Raw genomic sequence first — 26,583 nt, 5'->3', positions numbered from 1 at the left:
TATTACTTTAGTTACTGTAATTACAAATTCTGTGTTTTGTACCAATTCTGTGGTTTGTATACTGGTGTATATCATCGTCTGTATTATTTTGTACCCCATGTTTGTTTCTTACTTTGTACAGTGCCACAGAACATGTTGGTGCTTTATAAAGCAATAATAATAATATTATATACAGGAGGATGGGCACTGAGGTCCACTGAACATCATGCAGCGGCTGAAGAAAGGGTGATGTGAGTAAAAAGCTTCTGACCACAATGTTCTAATCTAGCTCCTTCCCTTACAGAAACTCCACAAGGCATGAAGACCATTATTATTATTATTATTTAGTATTTATATAGCGCCGACATATTACGCAGCGCTGTACAGTGTATATATATATCTTGTCACTAACTGTCCCTCAAAGGAGCTCACAATCTAATCCCTACCATTGCCATATGTCTATATTATGTAGTGTAAGTACTGTAGTCTAGGGCCAATTTTTTTTTAGGGGGAGCCAATTAACTTATCCGTATGTTTTTGGAATGTGGGAGGAAACCGGAATGCCCGGAGGAAACCCACACAGACACGGAGAGAACATACAAACTCTTTGCAGATAGTGCCCTGGCTGGGATTCGAACCAGGGACCCAGCGCTGCAAGGCGAGAGAGCTAACCACTACGCCACCGTGCTGCCATTACCGAAGCAACATCTATGAATTAAAAAAATCCAAATGAAAAATTATATGAGCAACTTATTAAAGAAAACCTGTAATTAAGAAAAAGTCCCCTGGGGAGTACTTACCTGGTTAGGGGGAAGCCTCTGGATCCCAATGAGGCTTCGCCCGTTTTTCTCCGTCCCTCCGTTGTCCAGCTGCAGCCCTCCAAAGTGTGTATTTACCTTCCGAGATCCAGCGCAGGCGTACTAGCGGATCTCCCTTCGGGTAAGGCGGAAATAGCTGAACCCAATCGATCCGCTCTACTCGTGCAGGCGTGAGTCCTTTTGTGGCTGCCCAGTAGAGCGGATACGATCGGGTTCGGCTATTTCTGCCCTACCCGAAGGAAGAACCGCTACTGCGCCTGTGCAAGGTCCTGTCAAGGTAAAAAAAATCAGCACTCGTCAGGCTTGTCGGGGGAGGATTGCGGGACGCTTCGGGGGAACCAGTGATGGATTGCCTGCAGCTACAGGGGATGGGGGAAGCCTCATTGGGTCCCTGAGGCTTCCCCCTCCCAAGGTGAGTACCCCCCAGGGTTTTTAGTACAGGTTTTCTTTAAAACAGGAGAGAAAGGGATTTTCCCAAAATGTACATCAAAACGCAGGACTGCAGATGGACAGAACTCATGCCCCATCCGACCCCCCCACCAGTTCATTCTGGATCCTTTGTACTTATCATTCCGTTGTACCACTTTAAAGGGAACCTTAAGTGACGTGATATGATGACATATGTATGTACAGTGGCAAGCACAAAATACATACTTTATGCTGTGTCTTCTTCTTTCTCTCCCTGAAAGAGTTAATATTCAGCTATGCAACTGACAGTTTCTCTCCAGTCAGGACCCAGTGGGACTATAGCATAAACCTTACCAATAAGGAATTACAGCCATAAAACACTGTCCTGGCAGAGAACTGGGTTTCTGAGAGTACGGGATCGTTGAAAAAAAAAAGGTCAATAGTTCATATATTTTAGCTCACTGGACGCAGGACTGACTGTGTCATTGAGCTGAGACAAAACAATAAATCTACTATCATGCTTGTTCATGGTCTATGGCTAAAAATATTAGGTACAGAGGATTAGCAGGATAGCCAGGCAAATGGTATTACTTAAAAGGTAATAAATAAGTCAGCCTCCATATACCTCTTATCTCAATTGTCCTTTAAAACTGAGGGTAATGTAAACATCCTTATTAGGAGGATAGATACAGTTGTTTATCTCATCAGTTTATTTTCACTCAAGGGCCACTATCGCGAAAAATTGTAAAATTTAAAATATATGTCAGCACATACAAATAAAAAGTAGGTTTCTTCCAGAGTAAAAAGGGGCATAAATGACTTTTCTCCTATGTTGCTGTCACAGTAGGTAGTAGAAATCTGACAGAACCGACAGATTTTGACTAGTCCATCTCTTCATGGGGGATTCTCAGCATGGCCTTTATTCTGTATAAAGACATTCCCTTAAAAGCATTTATACAAAGATGCTGGCCAGCCTCCTTGCTTGCTGCACACTTTTTTGCCAGTTGGATTAAGTAACTGCAGTTCAGTAAGTGTTTTTGAAAATAAATAAAACCCTGAGAACCCCTCATGAGGAGATGGGCTAGTCCAAAACCTGTCACTTCTGTCAGATTTCTTCTGCCCACTGTAAGTGACAGCAACATAGGAAAAAAGTAATGTATGGCTCATTTTACTCCGGAAGAAACATACTTCTTATTTGTATGTTTTTACATGTATATAAAATTTAGCAATCTTTTGCGATAGTGGTTCTTTCATTTAGCACACTGACTAGAAATCTGCCCCAATGGAGATCAACACCCACCCAAGACCATTATTGTATGGCTTTTAGATCCTGTGAATGAGTTTCCGTCAGAAAACGAAAATTATCAGGTTCATTTTCATTTGATCCTACAGGATCCTACAGGCACATACGATTCAGTCTGTGACAATGACATTATACTAAGCAATATAAACCAAAAAAATGGGTAAGCACCATCAACCCAACCCCAGAAGGTGAAGGGTAGTAAATGGGTGTGCAGAAGGGAACTGAATGCAATATATACCACAAACAAGACGTTCCCTGCAAAAACCGCACCACTCCATACAAATCAATGTAAATTCATCTTTATTCAAAATACCAATATAATAAAAACACTAAAAACAAAAGTCATGGGGGGGGGAAAGCCGCCTTGGATTGTTGAGCGGCGATTCTTGCCCTAATGGGACTTTTGCACCTTAGCTCACTATCAGGTGATGCCAGACCTTTTCACTAGTCATCTCTTTATCTTCTTACATATGTTGTTTTTTTTACACTTATTTGTTGGTACCCACATTGCATTGTGGATTATGTTTCGTGATTAATTTTATTCACATATAATTTGTGGACACGTACCAATTTATGCATATTCTTAGGTGTTATCGATCCAACTTTTGTACTGTACCCTTCATGTATTCATACACTATGTGATATTCCATTGGTATACAGTTGTCAGTTACCCCCCCCCCCCCCCCATGGCTTTTGTTTTTAGTGTTTTTATTATATTGCTATTTTGAATAAAGATGAATTTACATTGATTTGTATGGAGTGGTGCGGTTTTTGCAGGGAACATCTTGTCTTGTTTGTGGTATAAATGACATTATACTGTCACGTCTCTGGGGAGAGATGGAAGGTATTCAGTGTCCTCTGTAATGTTTTGAGTAATAGGTTGGCGTTCTATAAACACTGGAAACAAATAAACGTATTTTATTCCGCGTGCGGCGCGCAGAAAAGCAAAGCACGATGATTAGGATTATCGGCATAATTGCCCGCTTTTGTGAGTGTGGAGACTGCCTCCGACTCTATAGAGTGACGAGCCATAGAAATGGGCACTTAGGGAGAATGTATTTAGAGACACGAGCTTATTTATTGCTGTTTGCGATCTGCAGAGCCGCGTGCGCAGCTGACTGCCACAGAATGGAATGCCCAATTTTGAATTCAAGCCTAATCAGGTGGCTCCAGGGACGTCGCTTGTGCTTGGAAGCAACGGGACGCAGCGAGGAGCGTGCCGGCCGAGGCGGCCCAATACATTAAGTCTTCCGTGAACGGACTCATTTGTTGTGGTTGCCAAGGAGAAGCATTAAGGGAAAAAAATTGCAGGCTCGTCCAATTAACTTCACTGCCGCTGTCTCAGGTGTCCGTAGAGCCATATGTACTTAAAGAGCCTGTCTCTGCCGTTTCAGCACGATCAGTTGTTCCATTAGCGTGCAAGTTGGAAAAAAGCATTTAAGTGCATATGCTGGCAATCACAGTGCCCTCCTCATTACGGTTATCATTACATATTTATATACAGTGCCTTGCAAAAATATTCGGCCCGCTTGAAGTTTTCCACATTTTGTCACATTACTGCCACAAACATGAATCAATTTTATTGAAATTCCATGTGAAAGACCAATACAAAGTGGCGTACACGTCAGAAGTGGAACGAAAATCATATATGATTCCAAACATTTTTTACAAATCAATAACTGCAAAGTGGGGTGTGCATAATTATTCAGCCCCCTTTGGTCTGAGTGCAGTCAGTTGCCCATAGACATTGCCTGATGGGTGCTAATGACTAAATAGAGTGCACCTGTGTGTAATCTAATGTCAGTACAAATACAGCTGCTCTGTGACGGCCTCAGAGGTTGTCTAAGAGAATATTGGGAGCAACAACACCATGAAGTCCAAAGAACACACCAGACAGGTCAGGGATAAAGTTATTGAGAAATTTTAAGCAGGCTTAGGCTACAAAAAGATTTCCAAAGCCTTGAACATCCCACAGAGCATTGTTCAAGCGATCATTCAGAAACGGAAGGAGTATGGCACAACTGTAAACCTACCAAGACAAGGCCGTCCACCTAAACTCACAGGCCGAACAAGGAGAGTGCTGATCAGAAATGCAGTCAAGAGGCCCATGGTGACTCTGGACGAGCTGCAGAGATCTACAGCTCAGGTGGGGGAATCTGTCCATAGGACAACTATTAGGCTCCCAGTGTCCATCAACATCTAGGACTACTCCCACTGCTGGCCACAGAGGAGGAACAGGTTGCCATCCAGGGTCGTTGTTTTGGGGTTGTCTACCCATGATATGTCTGATGTTCTTCACATTTTTGTAAGTGTTTTTAACCCTTGCGTGGTTCTCAATTACAAGGTTTAATACACTACGGAGCGCTCCTCCTTCTTCTATTTTTCTTACTGCACAAAGTTGGCTCTTATGGAAGAGTGACAAGAAGAAAGCCATTGTTAACAGAAAAGCATAAGAAGTCCCGTTTGCAGTTTGCCACAAGCCATGTGGGGGACACAACAAACATGTGGAAGAAGGTGCTCTGGTCAGATGAGACCAAAATGAAACTTTTTGGCCAAAATGCAAAACGCTATGTGTGGCGGAAAACTAACACTGCACATCACTCTGAACACACCATCCCCACTGTCAAATAGGGTGGTGGCAGCATCATGCTCTGGGGGTGCTTCTCTTCAGCAGGGACAGGGAAGCTGGTCAGAGTTGATGGGAAAATGGATGGAGCCGAATACAGGGGCAATCTTGGAAGAAAACCTCTTGGAGTCTGCAAAAGACTTGAGACTGGGGCGGAGGTTCACCTTCCAGCAGGACAACGACCCTAAACATAAAGCCAGGGCAACAATGAAATGGTTTAAAACAAAACATATCCATGTGTTAGAATGGCCCAGTCAAAGTCCAGATCTAAATCTAATCGAGACTCTGTGGCAAGATCTGAAAACTGCTGTTCACAAACGCTGTCCATCTAATCTGACTGAGCTGGAGCTGTTTTGCAAAGAAGAATGGGCAAGGATTTCCGTCTCTAGATGTGCAAAGCTGGTAGAGACATACCCTAAAAGACTGGCAGCTGTAATTGCAGCAAAAGGTGGTTCTACAAAGTATTGACTCAGACGTATTGAATCATTACGCACACCCCACTTTGCAGTTATTGATTTGTAAAAAAATGTTTGGAATCATGTATGATTTTCATTCCACTTCTCACGTGTACACCACTTTGTATTGGTATTTCACGTGGAATTCCAATAAAATTGATTTATGTTTGTGGCAGAAATGTGACAAAATGTGGAAATCTTCAAGGGGGCCGAATACTTTTGCAAGCCACTGTAGACCCCAACACACATTCCACAGTGTTTACAGAGAGCATAGACACAGATCATATCCTTCAGTGGGGCTCACAAATCTATTTTCCCTACTTGAGATGGTCAATGATACGCAAGCAGCTCTGCACATTTATTGCACATTGTATACAGCCTGGAACTAGGTCGGTCAACATCAACAGTTGCGTGTGGCCCGGTATTAGTCATGGAGAGAATTCAAAGACATAACAACAAAAAAGTTGTTTACAGTAGGTGGTACATTAAAGGACCACTATCACGAAAAAAGTAGGCAGTTAAAATCTGACAGAACCGACAGGTTTTGGGCCGGTCCATCTCCTCATGGGGGATTCTCGGAGTTTTCTTTGTTTTCAACAGCATTTCATGAACAGCAGTTTAACTGCCAAAATAGTCAGATACCAGCCAGCCTCCCTACTATCTTGCACACTATTATGTCAGATAGACTTTGCAACTGCTGTTCAGGAATGCTGTTGAAAACAAACAAAACCCTGAGAATCCCCCATGAGGAGATGGACTGGTCCAAAACCTGTCAGTTCTGTCAGATTTTAACTGCTTACTTTTGTTTTTGCGATAGTGGTCTTTTAAATGAATAACTGTACAAGATTTCTCTGCAAGCTTTCAAAACTTTAGGTTTCTTCTTCAAGCATGTTACAGAACTGGATCAGAACCATACACAGTACTGTCACATACAGAAACGTATATAGGATTTTCTAGGGTATACAGCAATCTGACACCATGTTACAGTCTTCCTCTTTTTGAGTTCTGGTTTCTAATGGTTGGCTGCATCAATAATGACATGTATTCTCATTGTTTGATGTAGGCTATGCAGCCATTAGAACCAGGCACCCTGTCTTTACAGGTTGCAGGGTGAGTTGAATGACGGCTCACCCTGCTCACCCAAATCCTAGGCGGCGTTAAATACTATTCCCCCTTCCAAGTCGTCGCAACTCAGAGGGGGGTGTAATTAAGGGTCCGATGATCGCCGATCCCTGAATTACTCTTGTGCAGGGTGCGCAGCATAGCACCAGTGCTTTAACTTACAGTGACTAGATTTTTGTGGGCTCAACCTGGGACAGGGCGGCGGGGGTGCCGAAAAATGGGGTGGCGCCGCGATGGAAAATGGGTGTGGCCATGACATTCTATGGGCGGAGCTAACGTAATGATGTAACAGCGAGGCATAAGAAAGCAGTGTTTACGCCGTGATGTGGTCAAACGAGGATTCGCATCATGGGTGCGCAGAAACTGTGTGATGCTATTTAATAGTATACCGTAACCCCAAAGCAGCAAACATAGCCATCTATGACCATTAAATAATAATGCAACAACAGTTACCCCGGACACCACAAAATAAATGCAATGGGCAACATGTCAGCACAAAATAAACGTATTGCGGGCAACATTTCAGCACAAAATAAACACATTGCGGGCAACATTTCAGCACAAAATAAACGCATTGCGGGCAACATGTCAGCACAAAATAAACGCATTGCGGGCAACATGTCAGCACAAAATAAACGCATTGCGGGAAACATGTCAGCACAAAATAAACGCATTGCGGGCAACATTTCAGTACAAAATAAACACATTGGGGGCAACATGTCAGTACAAAATAAACGCATTGCAGGCAACGTCGGCACAAAATAAACGCATTGCGGGCAACATGTCAGTACAAAATAAACGCATTGCGGGCAACATGTCAGCACAAAATAAACGAATTGCGGGCAACATGTCAGTACAAAATAAACGCAATGGGGGTAAACATGTCAGCACAAAATAAACGCATTGCGGGCAACATTTCAGCACAAAATAAACGCAATGGGGGCACACATGTCAGTACAAAATAAACGCAATGGGGGCAAACATGTCAGCACAAAATAAACGCATTGCGGGCAACATGTCAGTACAAAATAAACGCATTGCAGGCAACATGTCGGCACAAAATAAACGCATTGCGGGCAACATGTCAGCACAAATTAAATGCATTGCGGGCAACATTTCAGCACAAAATAAACGCAATGGGGGCAAACATGTCAGCACAAAATAAACACATTGCGGGCAACATTTCAGCACAAAATAAACGCAATGGGGGCAAACATGTCAGCACAAAATAAACACATTGCGGGCAACATTTCAGCACAAAATAAACGCAATGGGGGCAAACATGTCAGTACAAAATAAACGCAGTGGGGGCAAACATGTCAGCACAAAATAAACGCCATGTGGGCACATTTCACCTGAAAAAAAAAGCATTTACTCACCTGACAGAAGTCCCCTCATGCAGCCGGCCTCTGGTGTGTGTGCAGCTCCTCCGGACGATACTCCTCCAATCTCCCGCACTCACAGAGGCAGAGCAGGGCTACGGCAAGATGGCGCCCGAAGCCTTGTGCTGGAGACACATATAGTCTCCAGTACAGGGCTCCGCCTCCGGACGCCATCTTCCCGTAGCCTTGCTCTGCCTGTGCCTGCCGGAGGACAATGCAGGCTGCTGGAGTGGGGCTGCTGGGAATGAACTAGCGCAGCTGACGAATAGCTAATTTGCTGACGAATAGCTAATTTGATGAATGTGTGTGTGTCTTTATGCAGGGCCAGCATCAGATATTTTTGGGCCCCATACTGGGCAAATCTACTGGGCCCCCCTCACTCCCCTCTGCCCCCACATGGCCCCAGCTATGGAAGCAAAATGGAGGAGGTGTGCCGCCGGGAACAGTGTGCATTTCACAGGAGCACAACAGATTGGCCCGGATGGGCATCGAGGGAGCTCATGGAATACAGGGGGCTGGAAGGAGTCCCAGGTAAGTAAAAATCCTTTTCTACCATTCATCTCAGGCTTACTTTAATCACTAACTGACTAAGGTAACTTCTGGATGAGTCTCCTGGTGGCACCTCTCATCACATTAATGGGCAGCCAGAAGGACAGGCACAGACTGCAGCTGGGGCCTGTTTGTGGCAGGTCCCACATTCACCGGGGCCCCATACAGCAGTCCTCCCTGTGATGCCCTGAAGACGGCCCTGGATCTACCCATTGTCAAATGCTCTCAGGGTAAATAGATCTAAGCTTAGTTGAGATCATTTGCATTTCAAAAAGAGGAAGACTGTAACATGGTGTCAGATTGCTGCATACCCTAGAAAATCATACATAAGCTTCTGTAGGTGACATTATTTTGTACGGTTCTGAATCTGATCCAGTTCTGAAACAGCCTGAAGAAGAAACTTAGGCCCCGTTCACACTGCACGCGTTTCCAGCCGCGTTTTGGAAACGCGTGCAGGTGGCCGACACGCACGACATCAGACATTGCATAGAGTGCAATGTCTGATGTTCACACTGCATGCGTTCCGGACCTGTGCGGTCCGGGAACGCATGCTGCATGCATTTTTTGTAAAAACGCATGGCTGTCCCATTCACTTTTCAGTGATGGGATCAGCCACGCAACGCACACAAACGCGGATGGCGTGCGTTCGTACGCGTTGCGGTCCGCACGCGTTCCGCACGCATGGCCATCCGTGTTGTTTCGGAAGCTTGCAAAGAACTCTTATACAGTAAGGCTTCTTGCACACCAAGACGTTGTGTTAGGTGGCACGTTAAGGTCGCATAACGTGCACCTAACACAACGTATGGTGCTGCAAAAGCCGACGGTAGAGTGAGCCGCGTTAGGCTGCTCGATGCCCATAATATCTCCCAGAGTGGCGCTGATTGGCCAGCGGGACCACGTGATGCGGAGCGAGACACTCCGCATCACGTGGTCCCGCCGGCCAATCAGCGCCCGCCAGTGCAGTGAATATTAAGTAGCCATGTGCGCGGCTACTGTAGCTGGCTCTCCCCGCCTCCTCCGCCCCCCACTGCGCATGTGCAAACAGTCTAACGCGGCTATAGCCGCTCCAACGCCGTAGCATGCTGCACTTTGCACAGAACGTGCAGCGTTACATGTAACGCAACGTGGGCTGTGTGAACAGCCCACTTGTGTTACATTGCTGTGCGTTGGGGGAGCGTTACAGGCGCACTAACGTGCGCCTGTAACGTCTTGGTGTGCAAGCAGCCTTAGTCATTAAAGTGAACTGAGCACCATTTTCCGCACACTTGAAAAATGCATGCCGGCCATATGTCTCATTATTAAAATAAACTTCCATTTTACCTTTTATTTTACAATTAAAGTTTAGCACTTTAAGGGAACCTTAACTGAATGGGTGGTAAAGAGTTTCAATTACCCGGGGCTATTACCAGCCCCCTGCAGCAGTCTTGTGCCCTCGGAGCCGCTCTGGAATCCTCCGGTCCCCCGCTGTCACTTAGTTTCGTTTTTGACGACTCACCAGTCGGCCGGCCGCCATGCGTATTATTGGACGCATTCCCTACTGCAATTAGCGCCATTGCGGACTGCAACGCATACAAAAATACGCGTTGCCGCATATCTAGCCCCAGGTAAGTGAAACTCTTTACCCCCCGTTCAGTTAAGGTTCCCTTTAAAGGGAAGCTTAACTGAGAGGGATATGGATGTTTCCTTTTAAACAATACTAGTTGCTTGGCAGTCCCGCTGATCTCTTTAGCTGCAGTAGTAGCTGAATCACACACCTGCAACAAGCATGCAGCTAATCCAGTCTGACTTCAGTCAGCGCACCTGATCTGCATGCTTGTTGAGGGGCTGTGACTAAACGTATTAGAGACAAAGGATCAGCAGGAGAGTCGGGCAACTGGTATTATTTTAAAAGGAAAAATCCATATCCTTCTCAGTTTAGGTTCCCTTATATGCTGGGTACACATGATGCGATTTCCCGCTCGATCAGCTGGATCGATCGATTATTTCCGACATGTTCGATCGGGTTTCGATCGATACAGCCGTTGATTTTGCATACTTAACATGAGAAAAGCGACGGCTGTATCGATCGAGACCCGATCGAACATGTCGGAAATAATCGATCGACCAGTCGATCGACCAGTACTTCAGCAGGCCTGCCCCTCCATCCCCAGCCACAGAGATTTCAGGCTGCTAAGGATTACAGGCAGCTAACTAATTGTTTTATTGCACTCATTACAGGAAGTAAACAATACCTTTTCATCAACAGAGAGGGTGGGTAATTTGGACAACTTCTCTTCAAAGACCTAATCTAGAGGCAAAGTTTTAAGATAGCATCTATGGGTTCTGTAAATAATGTAGATAAGGATGGTGAGAAGGGAAGGGGGGAACATGGCAGTTCCTATAGCCAGGATAAATTCCAGTGAAAGAAAGGGTGCTTAGTTCCCTTTAAAAGTATCACCTAAACAACTTTTGTTGTTATGTCTTCAGATTCTCAACATCAACAGAGCATTTGAATGGACAAATGCTAGAGAATAAAGATTTATTTTTACTTGGATATCCTTTAAACGATGAATGAGCACATTGCACTCTTGTTTCCTGAAGGGCGTCACTCACTCCTTCGCGGTCCATTGTCCCTTCTACCCTCTCCAGAGAACAGCACATGCTGCTCAACGGTAGTTACCCCTTTCACTAAGGCTGCCAAAAGGTTTAATTTGGGCAATATGGCAATTCTAGAAAGATGTATTCTCCTGCAAAGTGGAATGGAACGACAACTCACTAACATTATCTTACAAAAATGACCTGTCAGAAAAACATGAGCTTTGTTTGGCATCGGAAAAATGCTTCAGCAACCTGTCAAATGACCCACACGATCCATAGAAGTAACGGTGGGACAGCGAGTCCTTTATTCACCTGTTACTTGTATGGATCTTACTGATCAATAAACAAGCTGTGGTAAACGTTTCCCTGGTGCTGTCTGACCCTCTTTCTTTGCTGAGGACCTCAATGGTTCTAGTGATAACTCCAGATTTCAGAATGGTTTAAAGTGAACCTGTAAAGACCTAAAAAAAAATTGATACCTACCTCATGCAGAGGCGGACTGATTATGAAACTACCTGAATCATGTGGTTCATGTGGCAGAATCTAGGGGGTGACATTTAGGCAAAAAGTTTGGGCCACTTAGCGCCTGCCTCCTCTGCATACTGCTCAATTATGCTATTTGGGGGGGGGGGGGGGGGGGGAGCCTGCCTAACTTTTTATAATGTTCTGCAGATTTTATTTGGGGGGACATGGTGCTTCTTTGTTGGTATTTGGGGGACATTCTGCTGCTTGTTTAATTTATTTGGCGGGACAAGCTCCCTATTTGTTATTTGAGGGACATGTTTATGCTGGCCTATTGCTATACTTCTTTATTACAGGCCATGCGTCACTACAGATTAGACTTAAAAAGTTGAGGCCACACCTTAGAAGTGTGCCCACTCCTGGGCGCAGTTTCAGTGTGTCATACCTACAGGTCCCAGCATCCAGTGGGAGGGGCTCTACAAGGTTCATGGACACCGCTCCAGCAGAGCTGCAGGAACAGCATGGACACCATCCTCCAGTCACAGGCATGCCTTCTAAGAAATGCCCAGGTGCTTCCTGATTCACCTGATAGTCAATGCGGAGGGTGGGGGCGAGGTGGGGGTATTTAAACCCTGGGAAAACAACGAGCAGTGCTGTTGCGTAACTGTACAGCCGCGGTGTGTAACCATGCCATCATAGTCTTATCACACCTGTCAGTCAGTCCAGTCAGTATTGTCACGCCAGTCCTGTCTCGTCTGTCCTCATCTCTCTCCCTGTGCCTTCGCTCTGCCCCCCTCATTTTCTGCTGAAGTGACTCAGCTGTTGCCATAGGGGTGTGTCTATTAAGGAGTGGGAGGGGGAGAAAGTGAAGACACATGCAGAGAGCTTTGGCCGGCAATGATTACATTTGCCGATGACCAGAGATAGGCAATCCTGTACTGTTTAGATGCCATCTTCGTGTTTACTATTTACTTACATCAGTGTTTTACTTCAGCTAACATCTAGAAATATGCCTGAAGAAGGGGACTAGATCTCAGAGCGCTTGCATCATTTAACTTTATCAGTTAGCCATTAAAAGGTATTACTTTTACAAGACTTTTACTACTATCTGCAATGAAAATAAAAAAATTTATGTACAGGGAATGCTTGGAAATGCTTTCAAATATTCTTTTGAGAGTAGTTACTGAAATGTTAGTTTTGAGAGTATAATCCCCCTTTAACATACAGTAAATCTTACATCTGTAACAAGAAAAGAAGAAAGCTTTAATACTCACATTTTCAAACGAGAACACGGAGCTGGGGAAAATGTGGCGGTTGTCGTGTCTGGAGAACGTGTGCTTTGCTGGATTTTCCTGGAAGGGAAACAATGCAGGTTAGTACATTCATTGTATAAGCGGGTACTGGGGGTCACATTGTGATTCTGTGCGGGTTACCTTATTAAGATGGAATCTACGCTAGACACGTATTATCTCCACAGGAGAGTGCTTTAATAGTATTACTTCCACAACCATCATTATACAAATGACATCAGCTGGCTGTGGACAGCCGCCCCTGAGAATGCTGCCAGGTGAGAGGGTAATATTGTGATTATCAGCATGACGTAATATATGCAGAGGTAATTAAAAGCAGAATGAGTTGCACACAGCATTCACTTCCTTTCAAGCTCAGAAATAATCCTCTTAAAGTAAACCTGTAAGGAAAAAAGTGCCCCTGGGGGTACTTACCTCAGTAGGGGGAAGACTCTGGACCTAAAAAGGCTTCTCATGTCCTCTTTAGCATCAGGGATCCAGCACTGGCAGCCCCCAAAAATCCGGCGCAGGTGCAGCTTCAGCGCAAACAATATTTACCTCCCCGCGCTACTGCCCAGGTGCAGCACAATCAGTGGCTGTTACTGCTACTGGTGGCACAGTGGAAGCTGCTAATCAGTGCCTGTTACTGCTGCTGGCACAGTGGCTGCTGCTAATCAGTGGCTGTTACTGCTGCTAGCACAGTGGCAGATGCCAATGAGTGGCTGTTACTGCTGCTGGCACAGTGACGACTGCTAATCAGTGGCTGTTATTGCTGCTGGCATAGTGGCAGCTACTAATCAGGGGCTGTTGCTGCTGCTGGTGGCACAGTAGAGGATGCTAATCAGTGGCTGTTACTACTGCTGGCAAAGTGGCAGCTGCTAATCAGTGGCTGTTACTGCTGCTGGCACAGTGGCGGCTGCTAATCAGTGACTGTTACTGCTGCTGGCATAGTGGCGGCTGCTAATCAGTGGCTGTTACTGCTGCTGGCATAGTGGTAGCTGCTAATCAGTGACTGTTACTGCTGCTGGCACAGTGGCGGCTGCTAATCAGTGGCTGTTACTGCTGCTGGCACAGTGGCGGCTGCTAATCAGTGACTGTTACTGCTGCTGGCATAGTGGCGGCTGCTAATCAGTGGCTGTTACTGCTGCTGGCACAGTGGCGGCTGCTAATCAGTGGCTGTTACTGATGCTGGCATAGTGGCAGCTGCTAATCAGTGGCTGAACTGCTACAGTAGTGGCTGATAACCTACCGGCAAGCTGGGGGGAGGGGGGGGGAGCAGAGTGGCAACACAAGGTGGCCTCACCACTGTAGAGAGCTTTAGGGGACACCAGAAAAGGCTTGGCGAGCTGCATTTGGCCCCCGGTTCAGACTTTTAACATGCCTGCTGCCACGCCATCCTCCAGTCGCACATTGCTGAGCGCAGATCCCCAAAGAAATGCAACAAGGTAAATATGTGTTTTTCTTAACCCGAAATTTGGCTCAGGCCTTTTTAAAGGACTACTGTAGGAGGGTAGGAGGAAGGAAAAAGAGTTGAACTTACCCGGGGCTTCTAATGGTCCCCCGCACATGTCCTGTGCCCGCGCAGCAACTCACCGATGCTCCGGTCTCCGCCTCCGGTTCACTTATAAACCACTGCGCCTGCGCGGTCGCGCCCTCGCTCCCGTTGACGTCACCAGGAGTGTACTGCGCAGGCCCAGCACGGCTGTGCAGGCGCAATGGTTTTCTGACTTTAAAGTTGGAAATTCCAGAAGTGAACCGGAGGCGGGGCCAGAGCATCGGTGAGTGGCTGAACGGGCACAAGACATCTGCGGGGGACCATTAGAAGCCCCGGGTAAGTTCAACTCTTTTTCCCCCGACCCCCCTACAGTATTACTTTAAGCAGCAGTGTCAGATACAAATGCTGCCTTAGGTGTTTATGGTCCTGGTAACAAAATATGTGTGTTTTTTCCGGCTTAGCTTTACAGCGAATAATTTGGCTCAGTGCCCCATATTGAGCTAAAAGCCTCCCGCAAGTCACACGGCTCCCTCTGGCTTCCCTGGGATATTTGGAAGTTCGGCAGGAGGTGGTAATGTTGACAGATTGGGCCATTAGTGCAGCCGAGGTGTAACTACGCCAGTGACTTCTCATATTAAGGGAAATGCTAGCACGTTCTACAACGCTGGCAAAACTGCTATGCTTAATAAGGCTTAATTAAAGAAGCTTGATGGTGGAGGTTGCTTCCAATGCATTTTCAGAGATAACCAGGCTGCAGCGGAGGCTTGCAAATATTTACGCTTCTAAATTAACTTTATGGCTGTAGTTGTAAATAACGGAAGCTAAATATTTGTAGTCGGGGATAAAACTTTTGGTTTTCTTAAAGGAGAGGAAAAACAGGAAAAAAGTAATATATCATTTCTATTCGATATGCCTGGTGTAAATGGTTCACAAATGGGAGGAGGCGTCCCAGTGTAGTATGCGATGGGTAAACGTGGGTAATGAAACATCAGGTGGGAGGTTTAAATCATTTTATTGGACACAGGAAAACATGATGCGTTTCGCGGGACCTTCCTGCTTCCTCAGGTCCACGGTACAGTGTCTTAGAGCCCATTCACACTTGTGCGTTTTCAGAGCGATTTCAGCATCACTGAAAATCGCTAGCATTTTGAAAAACGCTTGTACAATGAAAAGTATTTGGAAGTGTTCTCATCTAAGCAATTTGCTGAAGTGCAAACTCGTTGCCTGCAGCATTTTCTGAGCAATTAGCGTTTCAATGTTAAGTATAGGGGCGCTGGTAAATCGCTCTGCAATCGCTGGCCTGTTTACAATCAAGAGAGTTTTCCAGCGATTTTACCCATCAAACCTTGCAGTTTACTCACAAAAAAACTATTTTTCCCTGTGCAGATGTAATTTCCTGTTTATGGAAGACTGACACAGCTTATTGAACTAGAAATCACAAAACGCTAATCGTTGAAAAAAAACACTGAAAAAACGCTCTCTGTACAGTGAAAAATCGATGGAAAATCACTAGGAAAACACGCTAGAAAACTCCAGAAAATCACTCAGCGTTTGCGTTTAGTGATTTCTAGTGTGAATGGGCCCTTACGCAGCTGCACGCACGCACGAACTGGGAGCCCCTGGTGTAAATGGTTGCACACGCTTTGTATGCACTTTCATTATTTCCATTGGCATCCGCTTTGAGTGCGCTGTCCAGAAAAATGGTACAGGTCAGAACTTATTGTTACAATTATATTCCATTTCCTGGAGCAGGTCCAACGTGCATAAGCGGCTCTGTGCTATTGTGCAGCCGCAAGCCGTTTTGCATGCGGGGTTGTGTACGCCGCATACGAGGGAGTTTACAAGTGAGACGGGAGTGTGTCTGCATGAACCTATTTAACAAGCCCTTGTCCAATATTATTGGAAGTTTCCAATGCTGGACTGGTAAGTGGGAGGAGGATGTGGGAAACCTTTGGATTATCCAGAGGCTTTCCTCTACTGAGGTATCTGCCTACAGGTACATTTTAAAGAGGATCTTTAGCGAAAAGGGAAAAGCTGTCAAGTTCATTAATTAGGCGATGGAAGCATTGCCTAATGCAATTAAATTAAAGAATGAACTCAGAACTTCCTCTCTGCTCTAAAAGATACGCAACAGCATAACCTTTACAGACAAACATACTTTGTTACACCTGATACAAATCCTAAAATACATCTGCAGTTTCTACTTCCTGATACGTGGAAGCAGACCTATTGTTTACAGCCTGTGCTTTCAAAGAGCTTATCTGCCATCTCTGCCATGGCAGTCATGTGACACTGGGGAGAAATCAGATTACAATTTGTGATTAGACACAGAGGAGGGGGAATTAAACAGGCTAAACTCTCTAAATACATACAGGGTGCATTTCTCTCTGTTTTCCTCCTGTCCTGTGCGAGTTCAGGTCCATTTTAATGAGGAACTGTTACGAAAATCTTAAAACTTAAAACACAAACAAATAATACATTTCTTCCAGAGTAAAATGAGCCATACATTACTTCTCTCCTATGTTGTTGTCGCTTGCAGTAAGTAGTAGAACTCTGACATTACCGACAGGTTTTGGGCTAGTCCATCTCTTCATGGGGGATTCTCAGCATGGCCTTTATTTTTTATAAAGACATTCCCTGAAAAAGATTTATACAATGATGCTGATTAGCCTCCCTGTTCATGTTACACTTCTTTGGCAGTTGGATGAAGCAACTGCCATTCACTAAGTGCTTTTAAAAATAAAGAAAACCCTGAGAAGATGGACTAGTCCAAAATCTGTTGGTAATGTCAGATTTCTACTACTTACTGTAAGTGACAGCAAAATAGGAGAAAAGCAATTTATAGCTCATTTTACGCTGGAAGAAACGTATTTCTTATTTGCATATGTTTACATGTATTTAAAATTTTAAGATTTTCGCGACAGGGGTCCTTTAACCCTCCTGGCGGTCTATTAGAAACCGCCCGGGGGCAGCGCAGCAATCTTTTTTAAATGTCTTTTTTCTAAATCATGTAGCGAGCCTAGGGCTCGCTACATGATAGCCGCTGTGCAGCGGCATCCCCCCGCTTCGATTGCCTCCGGCGATCTTTGATCAGGAAATCCCGTTCAAAGAATGGCGACGGGGCGCCACGCTATGGCGACGGGGCGGGATGACGTCATCAACGTCGTGACGTCAAAGGGAGTCTCGATCCACCCTTCAGCGCTGCCTGGCACTGATTGGCCAGGAAGCGCACGGGGTCGGCGCAACGATCGGCGGCTAATCGGCGGGTGGCGGTGGCGATCGGAATGCACACGCAGCTAGCAAAGTGCTAGCTGCGTGTTGCAAAAAAAATTATGCGAATCGGCCCAGCAGGTCCTGAGAAATCCTCCTGCGCGGCATAGCCCGAGCTCAGCTCGGGCTTACCGCCAGGAAGGTTAAGGGTATTGCAAAGCAGTGCCTCATGTCTCCTTTCACAACAACAGAATGCACACCGTGCATACACATTATTTAGCTGTATAGAGATTGCATTCTCAGCCCTGTGGTGTAAGTTTTAGTCGTGTTTTGTAGCCTGAGCCCTGGCGAGCATTTCAATACCTCGCTTGTGACCATAAGCGCTACTAATCCTAATTACAGCAGCTTAAAGAGTCAGGACCAAGAGCGTGTCATTCTGATCCTTTCCTCGCTATTGCTCTCATCTGAGCTGATCAGCAGAGAAAAACTCACTTGGCTCATTCCAGAAAAACGTGACGGTGCTGAAAGGTCCTTGTCGCTGTAGGTTACATTGAAAAACGCCAATTTGCAGGATCATATTGCTACTTTTTGATTTTTTTTTTCAAATGGTAGAAAGAAAAATGTAGCAACAGTAGAGTATTGTACAATGTCAGCCATCAGTGAGGCTTTGTTCACACTAAGGGCGCTTTTGGGATGTTTTATGCGCCAGCGATTTTGAAAATTTCCCTAAAAGCACTTGTGCAATGATTCCCTATGAGAGTGTTCAAATATGAGCGGTTCGATTACGATCCGCTCACCAAAGCGTTGCCTGTACCATTTTTGGGGCGAGTTGCCTCAATGGAAGGTATAGGGAAATTGCAATCGAAAAAGCACTTTGTATAGCGATTTCCTCAGCGCTTTTAAGAATAAGTATATTGTATTTATTCTTTTCTGGGTCAAAGAGTTCACTTCCTGACTTGCATCAGAAAGGGAAAAAACAAATCGCTCTGCAAAAGCGCTTAGAAAAGTGCTGTACAAAAAAAATCACAGTGCACAGTTAAGCGCCGAGAGGCGATAAAAGTAATCGCGCACAAAAGCGCAAAATGCTGGCATTTTAGATGTGAACAAGGCCTAAAAATTAGGATGATACATACTATTGGCTAACTTAAAGAAAACCTGAACTGAAAATTAAAAGTCAAAATAAGCATACACAAGTCATACTTACCTCCCATGTAGTCTACTCCTCGGTGTCTTTCTCCTCTCCTGCGTCCTGTTTGCCCACTGTGATCAAAGGAATTCTCCGTCCTCCATTTTGAAAATAGCCATTACCCCCTAACAGCTTCCTGGTCAGCACACAGTTAAACTGTAACATCGTCCACTTGAGCCATAGGGAAACATGGACATTACTGGGCACATCAGTTGTCCACTCGGCTATAACTGACAGCAACTGATATATTCAGTTCTGACAAAACGTTGTCAAAACTGGAAGGGATCATTGTCAGAAGAAAATGGTGCGCTTCTGAGAGGAACTGATGGCAAGGTAACTATTTAATGTTCATTTGAAGTTACCTCGTGTGTTTATTTTAAATAATTTTACTCAGTACAGGTTCCCTTTAAAGGACCACTATTGCGAAAATGTTAAAATACATGTAAACACATACAAATAAGAAGAAAATTTCTTCCAGAGTAAAATGAGTGATAAATTACACTTCTTATACCTTGCTGTCATTTACAGTAGATATCTGACAGAACTGACAGGTTTTGGACTTGGCCATCTCTTCACGGGGGATTCTCAGGGGTTTCTTCTTTGTCAAGGAGGGTCCTTATAAAGCATAAAGGCCATGCTGAGAATCCCCCATGAAGAAATGGACTTGTCCAAAACCTGTCAGTTCTGTCAGATTTCTACTACCTACTGTAAGTGACAGCAAGATAAGAGAAAAGTAATGTATGGCTCATTTTACTCTGAAAGAAATGTACTTCTTGTTTGTATGCGTTCAAATGTATTTCACATTTTACAATTTTCGCGATTAACCGTTTATGATACTGAATATATTGCATATTTATTGATATGTATGTGGGCAGCACGGTGGTATAGTGATTAGAAATCTTGCCTTGCAGCGCTGGGTCCCCGGTTTCAATCCCAGCCAGGGCACTATCTGCACAGAGTTTGTATGTTCTCCCAGTAGCTGTGTGGGTTTCCTCCTGACACTCTGGTTTCCTTCCACATCCCAAAAACATACAGATAAGTTAATTGGCTTACATACACTACACCCTAGGTTCTCCACATGTGGTATGCGTACCCCAGGGGGTACTTCGGATGGTTCCAGGGGGTACTCGGGCTTGATATACTTAATCAAGAATAACGAATTTAGAGTTTTAGAAAATTATACATTTTATTTAAAGAGAACCCGAGGTGGGTTTCTGCAATCAATGTTAGGACACAGAGGCACATTCTGCATACTATCACCAGCCTCTGAGTCCTTATATTCTGCCTCCAGCCGCCCCTCCCCTCTGCTGACCCCCCTTACAGAAACCGCCAGGCTATCGACACGCATATTGTCGCTTGTCTGCTGTTTACATTCAGGCTGCCGCTCACCGCTGCTCCCCCGCCTCCTGTATAGCGCGGCTCCTGCGTCCCTTTCCTCCCTGCCTCCGTAAGCTTCCTCCAATCGAAACTCACCTCAGGTTCTCTTTAACCACTTCAGCCTACAGGGTTGAGAATTTTTTACATTTGAGCAACTTTCACCTCCCATTCATTTGCCAATAACTTTATCACTACTCATCACAATGAATTGATCTATATCTTTTTTTTTCTGCCACCAATTAGGCTTTCTGTGGGTGGTACATTTTGCTAAGAGCCACTTTACTGTAAACGCATTTTAACAGGAAGAATAAGAAAAAAACAGAAATAATTCATTATTTCTCAGTTTTCAGCCATTATAGTTTTAAAATAATACATGCCTCCATAATTAAAACTCACATATTGTATTTGCCCATATGTCCCGGTTATTACACCGTTAAAATTATGTCCCTATCACAATGTATGGCGACAATATTTTATTTGGAAATAAAGGTGCATTTTTTCAATTTGCGTCCATCACTATTTAGAAGCCCGTAATTTAATAAATCATATTGAAATACTCCTTTGACATGAATATTTAAAAATTTTAGACCCTTAGGTAACTATTTATGTTTTTTTTTTATTATTGTAATTTTTTATTTTTTATTAAAACTTGTATGTGGGTATTTTTTGGTGTGGGAGGTAAACAGGGGATTTTACATGTGTAAAAATGTATTCATTCAATGTAAAGTGACTTTTGGTGTAGTTTGCTATTTGGCCACAAGATGGTCACAGTCAAAAAGTCCTGGGAGCGATCGATCTTGCTCCCAGGAAGAAGATAGAAGCAGGGGAACTTTTTGATCTCAGAAAAGCCGCAGCGTCTGAAGAGACGCTGTCGGCTTTTCTCCGGGGGGGGGGGGGGGGGGGGGGGTCCGATCAGTGAAAGGGATTTATAATCCCTTTCATTGATCGCTGGGCTAACGGCCCCGGCGGGAGCCGAAAATTTTCGTCCAGTTAGGCTGAAGTGATTAAACAACACCAAATTAGTATTTTATAGTATTTTATTAAAAGCAATCGTAAATGCTTGGAAATTGCTTAGAACCAATTATCATGTACTACGCTTAAATATATATTTGTCAAGGCGTACTTGTGAGTACTTTACTATGCTAGGGGGTACTTGTGAGTACAGGGGTTTAAAAGGTGTACATACCAATAAAATGTTGGGAAACACTGCACTACACCATATAGACATATGACTGTGGTAGTGATTAGATTGTGAGTCCCTCTGAGGGACAGTTAGTGACTGTAACGATCGGTGAAGCACAGAGAGGATCTGATTACCGGTGATCTGCAGTATCACTGGGAATACAGATGTATACCAGATTATAAGTGATCTGCAGTATCACTGATAATCCGATATACTCGCTAACCTCTGTTCACCTGAGTAGAGTGTAGTGTTTGGTGTAACGGTAACACTTAGAGGACTAGGCCTCAGTGCAGCAAGGAGTACTGCACAGATTCCTTCCGCAGACCTGAGCTCTCCAAGACGGGAGGAGTCAGACTGACAGTAGGAAGGATGGTCTGAAAGTGACACTCAGGAGGAGGTGTCACTGACAGGATGGGGAACCGCCTCCAATAGTAAGGTCGGTTCTCGAGGTCGGACAAGCCAGGTCGTACACACACGGACAGATAAAGTACAAGATCAGGAGGCAAAGGCGGAGTCTAAGTACAGGCAGGGTATCGGCAACGGGGTATCAGAAATATCGAGGTACAAAATCAGGAGGCAGAAGCAGAGTCTAGGAACGAGCCAAGGTTCGGCAACAGAGTATCAGAAATATCGAGGTGCAAGATCAGAGTTCAGGAGGATAGCCAGGCAGGCAAAGGGTCATAACAGATAATCACAATCAAACTAGTACTTTAGCTATCAACAGAATCTAGCTAAGTGTAGGATTACAGCTCCAGCTGGTCCCGGCACACTTGCGGATCTGACTACGGATCTGGGTGCTCCCACGTATGTGATCGCAACGCCAGACAAGGAACAAGTGAACAGCCAGCAGTATATATACCCAAGGACCTTTCCAGGACCTCCCTAATTGCTGGACCAATGAGAGTTGTGGAAAATGTCAGCTGAGCAGCCTGGTCAGCTGACTCACTTCTGGCTGTTATATAAGCTCTGTCTCTGTGCGCGCACGCGTGTTACTCTGAATCCTGGTGGACTATCAGTCCCAGCCACACTAGAACTGTCTTGCAATGTATCCAGTTCCAATGCGGATTCCGCCGTTTCCAATGCGGATTCCGCTGTTCCTAATGTGGATTCCGCCGCTCTGCCTATGCGGCATGCGGCGTTTTTTCCGCGTTGTGACGCCATGCTGGACGAGGAGACAGCCGCCTCACCTTGAGAGACGGCGGCTTTTCCGCGTTTCTTCACAGTACCCCCCTCCCGAGGAGTGGACTCTGGACAACTCCTACCAGATTTCTCGGGATGTAAGGAGTGAAACTCCCTCCTTAATTCGTCCGCATGCATGCGATTCCCCGGTACCCATTGTCTCTCCTCAATGCCGTACCCTTTCCAATGTACGAGATATTGTACCGAGTTTTGTACAATGCGTGAATCTAAAATCCTTTCTACCTCGTACTCAGGCTGATCATCTACCAACACAGGAGGAGGAGGAGTGGGACCCACATGGACCGCTGGCTTAAGGAGGGACACATGGAAGGACCTTACCCCACGCATGCTGGCGGGAAGATCAATGGAATAAGTAACGTTATTGATCTTCTTAGCCACCGCAAATGGACCCACAAACCTGGGGCCCAATTTATCTGAAGGCTGTCTCAGGGTCAAGTGACGTGTGGACACCCAGACCAAGTCTCCTGGCTGGAACTTCCACTCCAACGAGCGTCTCTTGTCAGCCTGACCCTTTTGACTCTGGAATGCTTTTTCCAGATTACTCTTCACCGTCCCCCAGATGCCTTTCAATGCCCTCTGCCAGACTTCCAGGGTTGGAAACGGAGAAGAGGCAACTGGCAAGGGGGAAAATTTGGGGCGATCTCCCAGTTACAATCTGGAACGGAGAAAAACCAGACGACGAATTTTTCAAATTGTTCTGAGCGAACTCTGCGAAGGCCAGAAATTTTACCCAGTCATTCTGCGCCTCCGCAACATAACATCTTAAGAACTGCTCCAAAGACTGATTAATCCGTTCAGTCTGCCCATTGGTCTGTGGGTGATAGCCGGACGAGAAAGACAGCTTCATGCCCATTTGGTGGCAAAATGCCCTCCAGAATCTAGAAACGAATTGGACTCCCCTATCCGACACTATGTTTTCCGGAATGCCATGCAGCCGAAAAATGTGGATGATGAATAGGTCGGCCAATTCCTGGGCCGAGGGGAGTCCTTTCAAGGGCACGAAATGGGCCATCTTGCTGAAGCGGTCGACTACCACCCAAATGACCGACATGCCCTCAGACCTGGGGAGCTCACCCACGAAATCCATGGACAAGTGGGTCCATGGCTCACTCGGGGCGGGCAAAGGCTGTAAGGTACCGACAGGTGCCAGTCGGGAGGGTTTACTCTTAGCACATATTACACATTCCCTAACAAATTCCCTGCAATCAACAGACAGGGAGGGCCACCAGGCACACCTGGCTACAAGATCCTGTGTTCTGGCGACTCTGGGATGTCCAGCATTTTTATGTGCGTGGAACATTTCAAGGATCTGAAGACGAAAGGGCAAGGGAATGAACATGACCCCTTCAGGCTTCCCTTCCGGGATGTCCTGCTGGAAGGGGCTCAACTTCTCCTTCCAGTCTTTCCAAGTATCCATTGCAGCCAGCACCAATTTTCGCGGAACAATAGTCTCAGGGACGGAGGCCTGTGCTGTCTCTGGCTCAAAGCACCTAAATAGCGCATCTGCCTTAGTATTGTTACTGCCCGGGGTGTACGTAATCACGAATGTGAACCTTGAAAAAAACAGGGACCATCGAGCCTGACGAGGGCTTAACCTCTTAGCCCCCTCGATGTATTCCAGATTCTTGTGGTCGGTAAAAACCGTGATAGTATGCTCCGCTCCTTCTAACCAATGACGCCATTCTTCAAAGGCTAGTTTAATGGCTAAGAGCTCCCTGTTGCCTATATCGTAGTTTCTCTCTGCTGGAGAGAATCTCCGAGAAAAATAGGCACACGGGTGCAATCTACCCTGTAAACCTGAACGTTGAGACAGCACAGCCCCCACCCCGACTTCTGAGGTGTCTACCTCAACAATAAAAGGGAAGGAAGTGTCTACGTGTCTTAGTATGGGTGCCGTGCAGAACAGCTCCTTCAAGGTCGAAAATGCCTGTAGGTCCTCAGGCGACCAGTGAGTAGTATCTGCCCCTTTCCTAGTGAGACTGGTGAGAGGTGCAATAACTGTGGAGTACCCCTTTATGAACCTTCTATAATAGTTTGCAAAGCCCAGAAAACGTTGCAACGACTTTAACCCCACCAGCTGAGGCCACTCCAGAACAGCGGATACCTTGGCAGGGTCCATAGACAGGCCCGAGGTGGAGACTATGTACCCCAGAAAGGCGACAGATGTAACTTCAAAAATACATTTTTCCAACTTGGCGTACAGCAGATTTTGTCTCAGCTTGTTTAGCACAAATCTGACATGGACCCTGTGCTCGGAGAGGTTGTTGGAGTAGATTAGTATATCGTCAAGGTATACAAGCACAAATCTACCCAACACCTCCCTGAATACCTCGTTAATTAATTCCTGGAAGACGGCTGGTGCATTGCACAACCCGAAGGGCATCACTAAGTACTCGTAATGCCCGTCAGGTGTGTTGAAGGCCGTCTTCCATTCATCGCCCTTTCTAATGCGGATCAGGTTGTATGCACCCCTCAGATCCAATTTTGAAAAGATCTTAGCGTCTGTGACCTGCGTGAATAAATCGTCTATTAATGGCAACGGATAACGATTCTTCACCGTGATTTTATTTAGGCCCTGATAATCGATGCAAGGTCGAAGACCTCCGTCTTTTTTCTTAACAAAAAAGAAACCGGCCCCCGCAGGCGAGCGGGAGGGCCAGATTGTCACGGATGTACTCCTGCATAGCCACTTTCTCTGGTCCAGACAAATTATACAGGTGACCCCTAGGGGGCATACAACCGGCACGGAGATCGATAGGGCAATCGAAAGGGCGATGAGGAGGTAACCTATCAGCAGCCTTGGGGCAGAATACATCCGAGAATTCGGAGTATTGCTCAGGAATACCCTCCACATGAACCTTGGTCTGACCTAATATCACTTTCCCTAGACATTGTTGGGAACAGAAGTCTGACCAACTGGTTAATTGTCCTGTCGCCCAATTAATCTGTGGCGAATGAAGCTGCAGCCAGGGCATACCTAGGACAATGGTGGAGGTGGTCATATGTAACACAAAAAAACGTAAACTCTCCCTATGCAGTACCCCAGTAATGACTTCCACCTCTGGTGTCTGGGACAGCGGACGGTCCCTTTGTAACGGGGAGTCGTCCACGGCAGTAACCTGGATAGGTGGTTTTACTGGGGTGAGAAGAATGTCCAACTTCTCTGCAAATTCGGAACTCATGAAATTAGCCGCGGAGCCTGAATCAATAAAGGCCTCCGTGGCTTCAGATTTGTCCCCCCATGTAATCGTACAGGGGAGGAGCAATCGTTTTTCTTTCAGGGGTGTGAGCTGGGCGCCTAGGGTGTCACCCCTTATCACTCCTAGGCGGTAGCGTTTCCCGGCTTATCCCTATTAGGCTTAATGGGACAGTCTCGTACCCTATGCCCCCCTTCACCACAGTATAAACATAGTTGTTCCGACAATTTCCATCTTCTCTCCACTTGGGTCAACTTAGACCGACCGATCTGCATCGGCTCAGGTGGAGGCAAGACCGGAGGCGATGAAACAGAAGGAGACGGAGTTACTAGGGGTGCAGCGGGAGGCACTGTGTAAGAGGTCGACCTAACCCGATGACTGCCCCTAGTCTGTCTCTGATGGCGTAGCCTACGGTCGATTCGAATGGCCGATGAGATGGCCTCTTCGACTGTTTTGGGTTCGGGTTGGCTTAACATTAGGTCAGAGACCTCATCCGACAACCCAGACAGGAAGTAATCTAACAGGGCATAGGTGTCAAATCTGGCGGTAACTGACCACCTACGAAATTCTGCCGCGTAATCCTCGACCGAGCCTCTGCCTTGCCGCAAAAGTTTGAGCTTCCGCTCAGAGGTTGCCGCAAGGTCAGGGTCGTCGTATATCACTGCCATGGCCTTAAAAAATTCCTCTACCGAGGTCAGAGCTGTATCTGTGGGAGGCAGGTTGTATGCCCAGGACTGGGAATCACCAGTTAACAAGGTTTTAATA

The 26,583-nt window shown here is 45.8% G+C and overlaps 1 protein-coding gene across 3 annotated transcripts in view; it reads right to left on the bottom strand.

Moving 5' to 3' along the window:
• Window positions 1-26,583, bottom strand: part of CIMIP7 (ciliary microtubule inner protein 7) — a 76,645-nt gene that overhangs the window by 5,803 nt on the left and 44,259 nt on the right. For all 3 annotated transcript variants that reach the window (XM_068251516.1, XM_068251515.1, XM_068251514.1), the window contains exon 4: window positions 12,956-13,033. In XM_068251516.1, the coding sequence (XP_068107617.1) occupies window positions 12,956-13,033 (78 nt within the window). The remainder of the gene's footprint in view (window positions 1-12,955; window positions 13,034-26,583) is intronic.

The sequence above is a fragment of the Hyperolius riggenbachi genome, chromosome 9 (genome assembly GCF_040937935.1).
Source record: "Hyperolius riggenbachi isolate aHypRig1 chromosome 9, aHypRig1.pri, whole genome shotgun sequence".
Classification (NCBI taxonomy): Eukaryota; Metazoa; Chordata; class Amphibia; order Anura; family Hyperoliidae; genus Hyperolius; species Hyperolius riggenbachi.
This window is presented reverse-complemented; position numbering and strand designations above follow the sequence as displayed.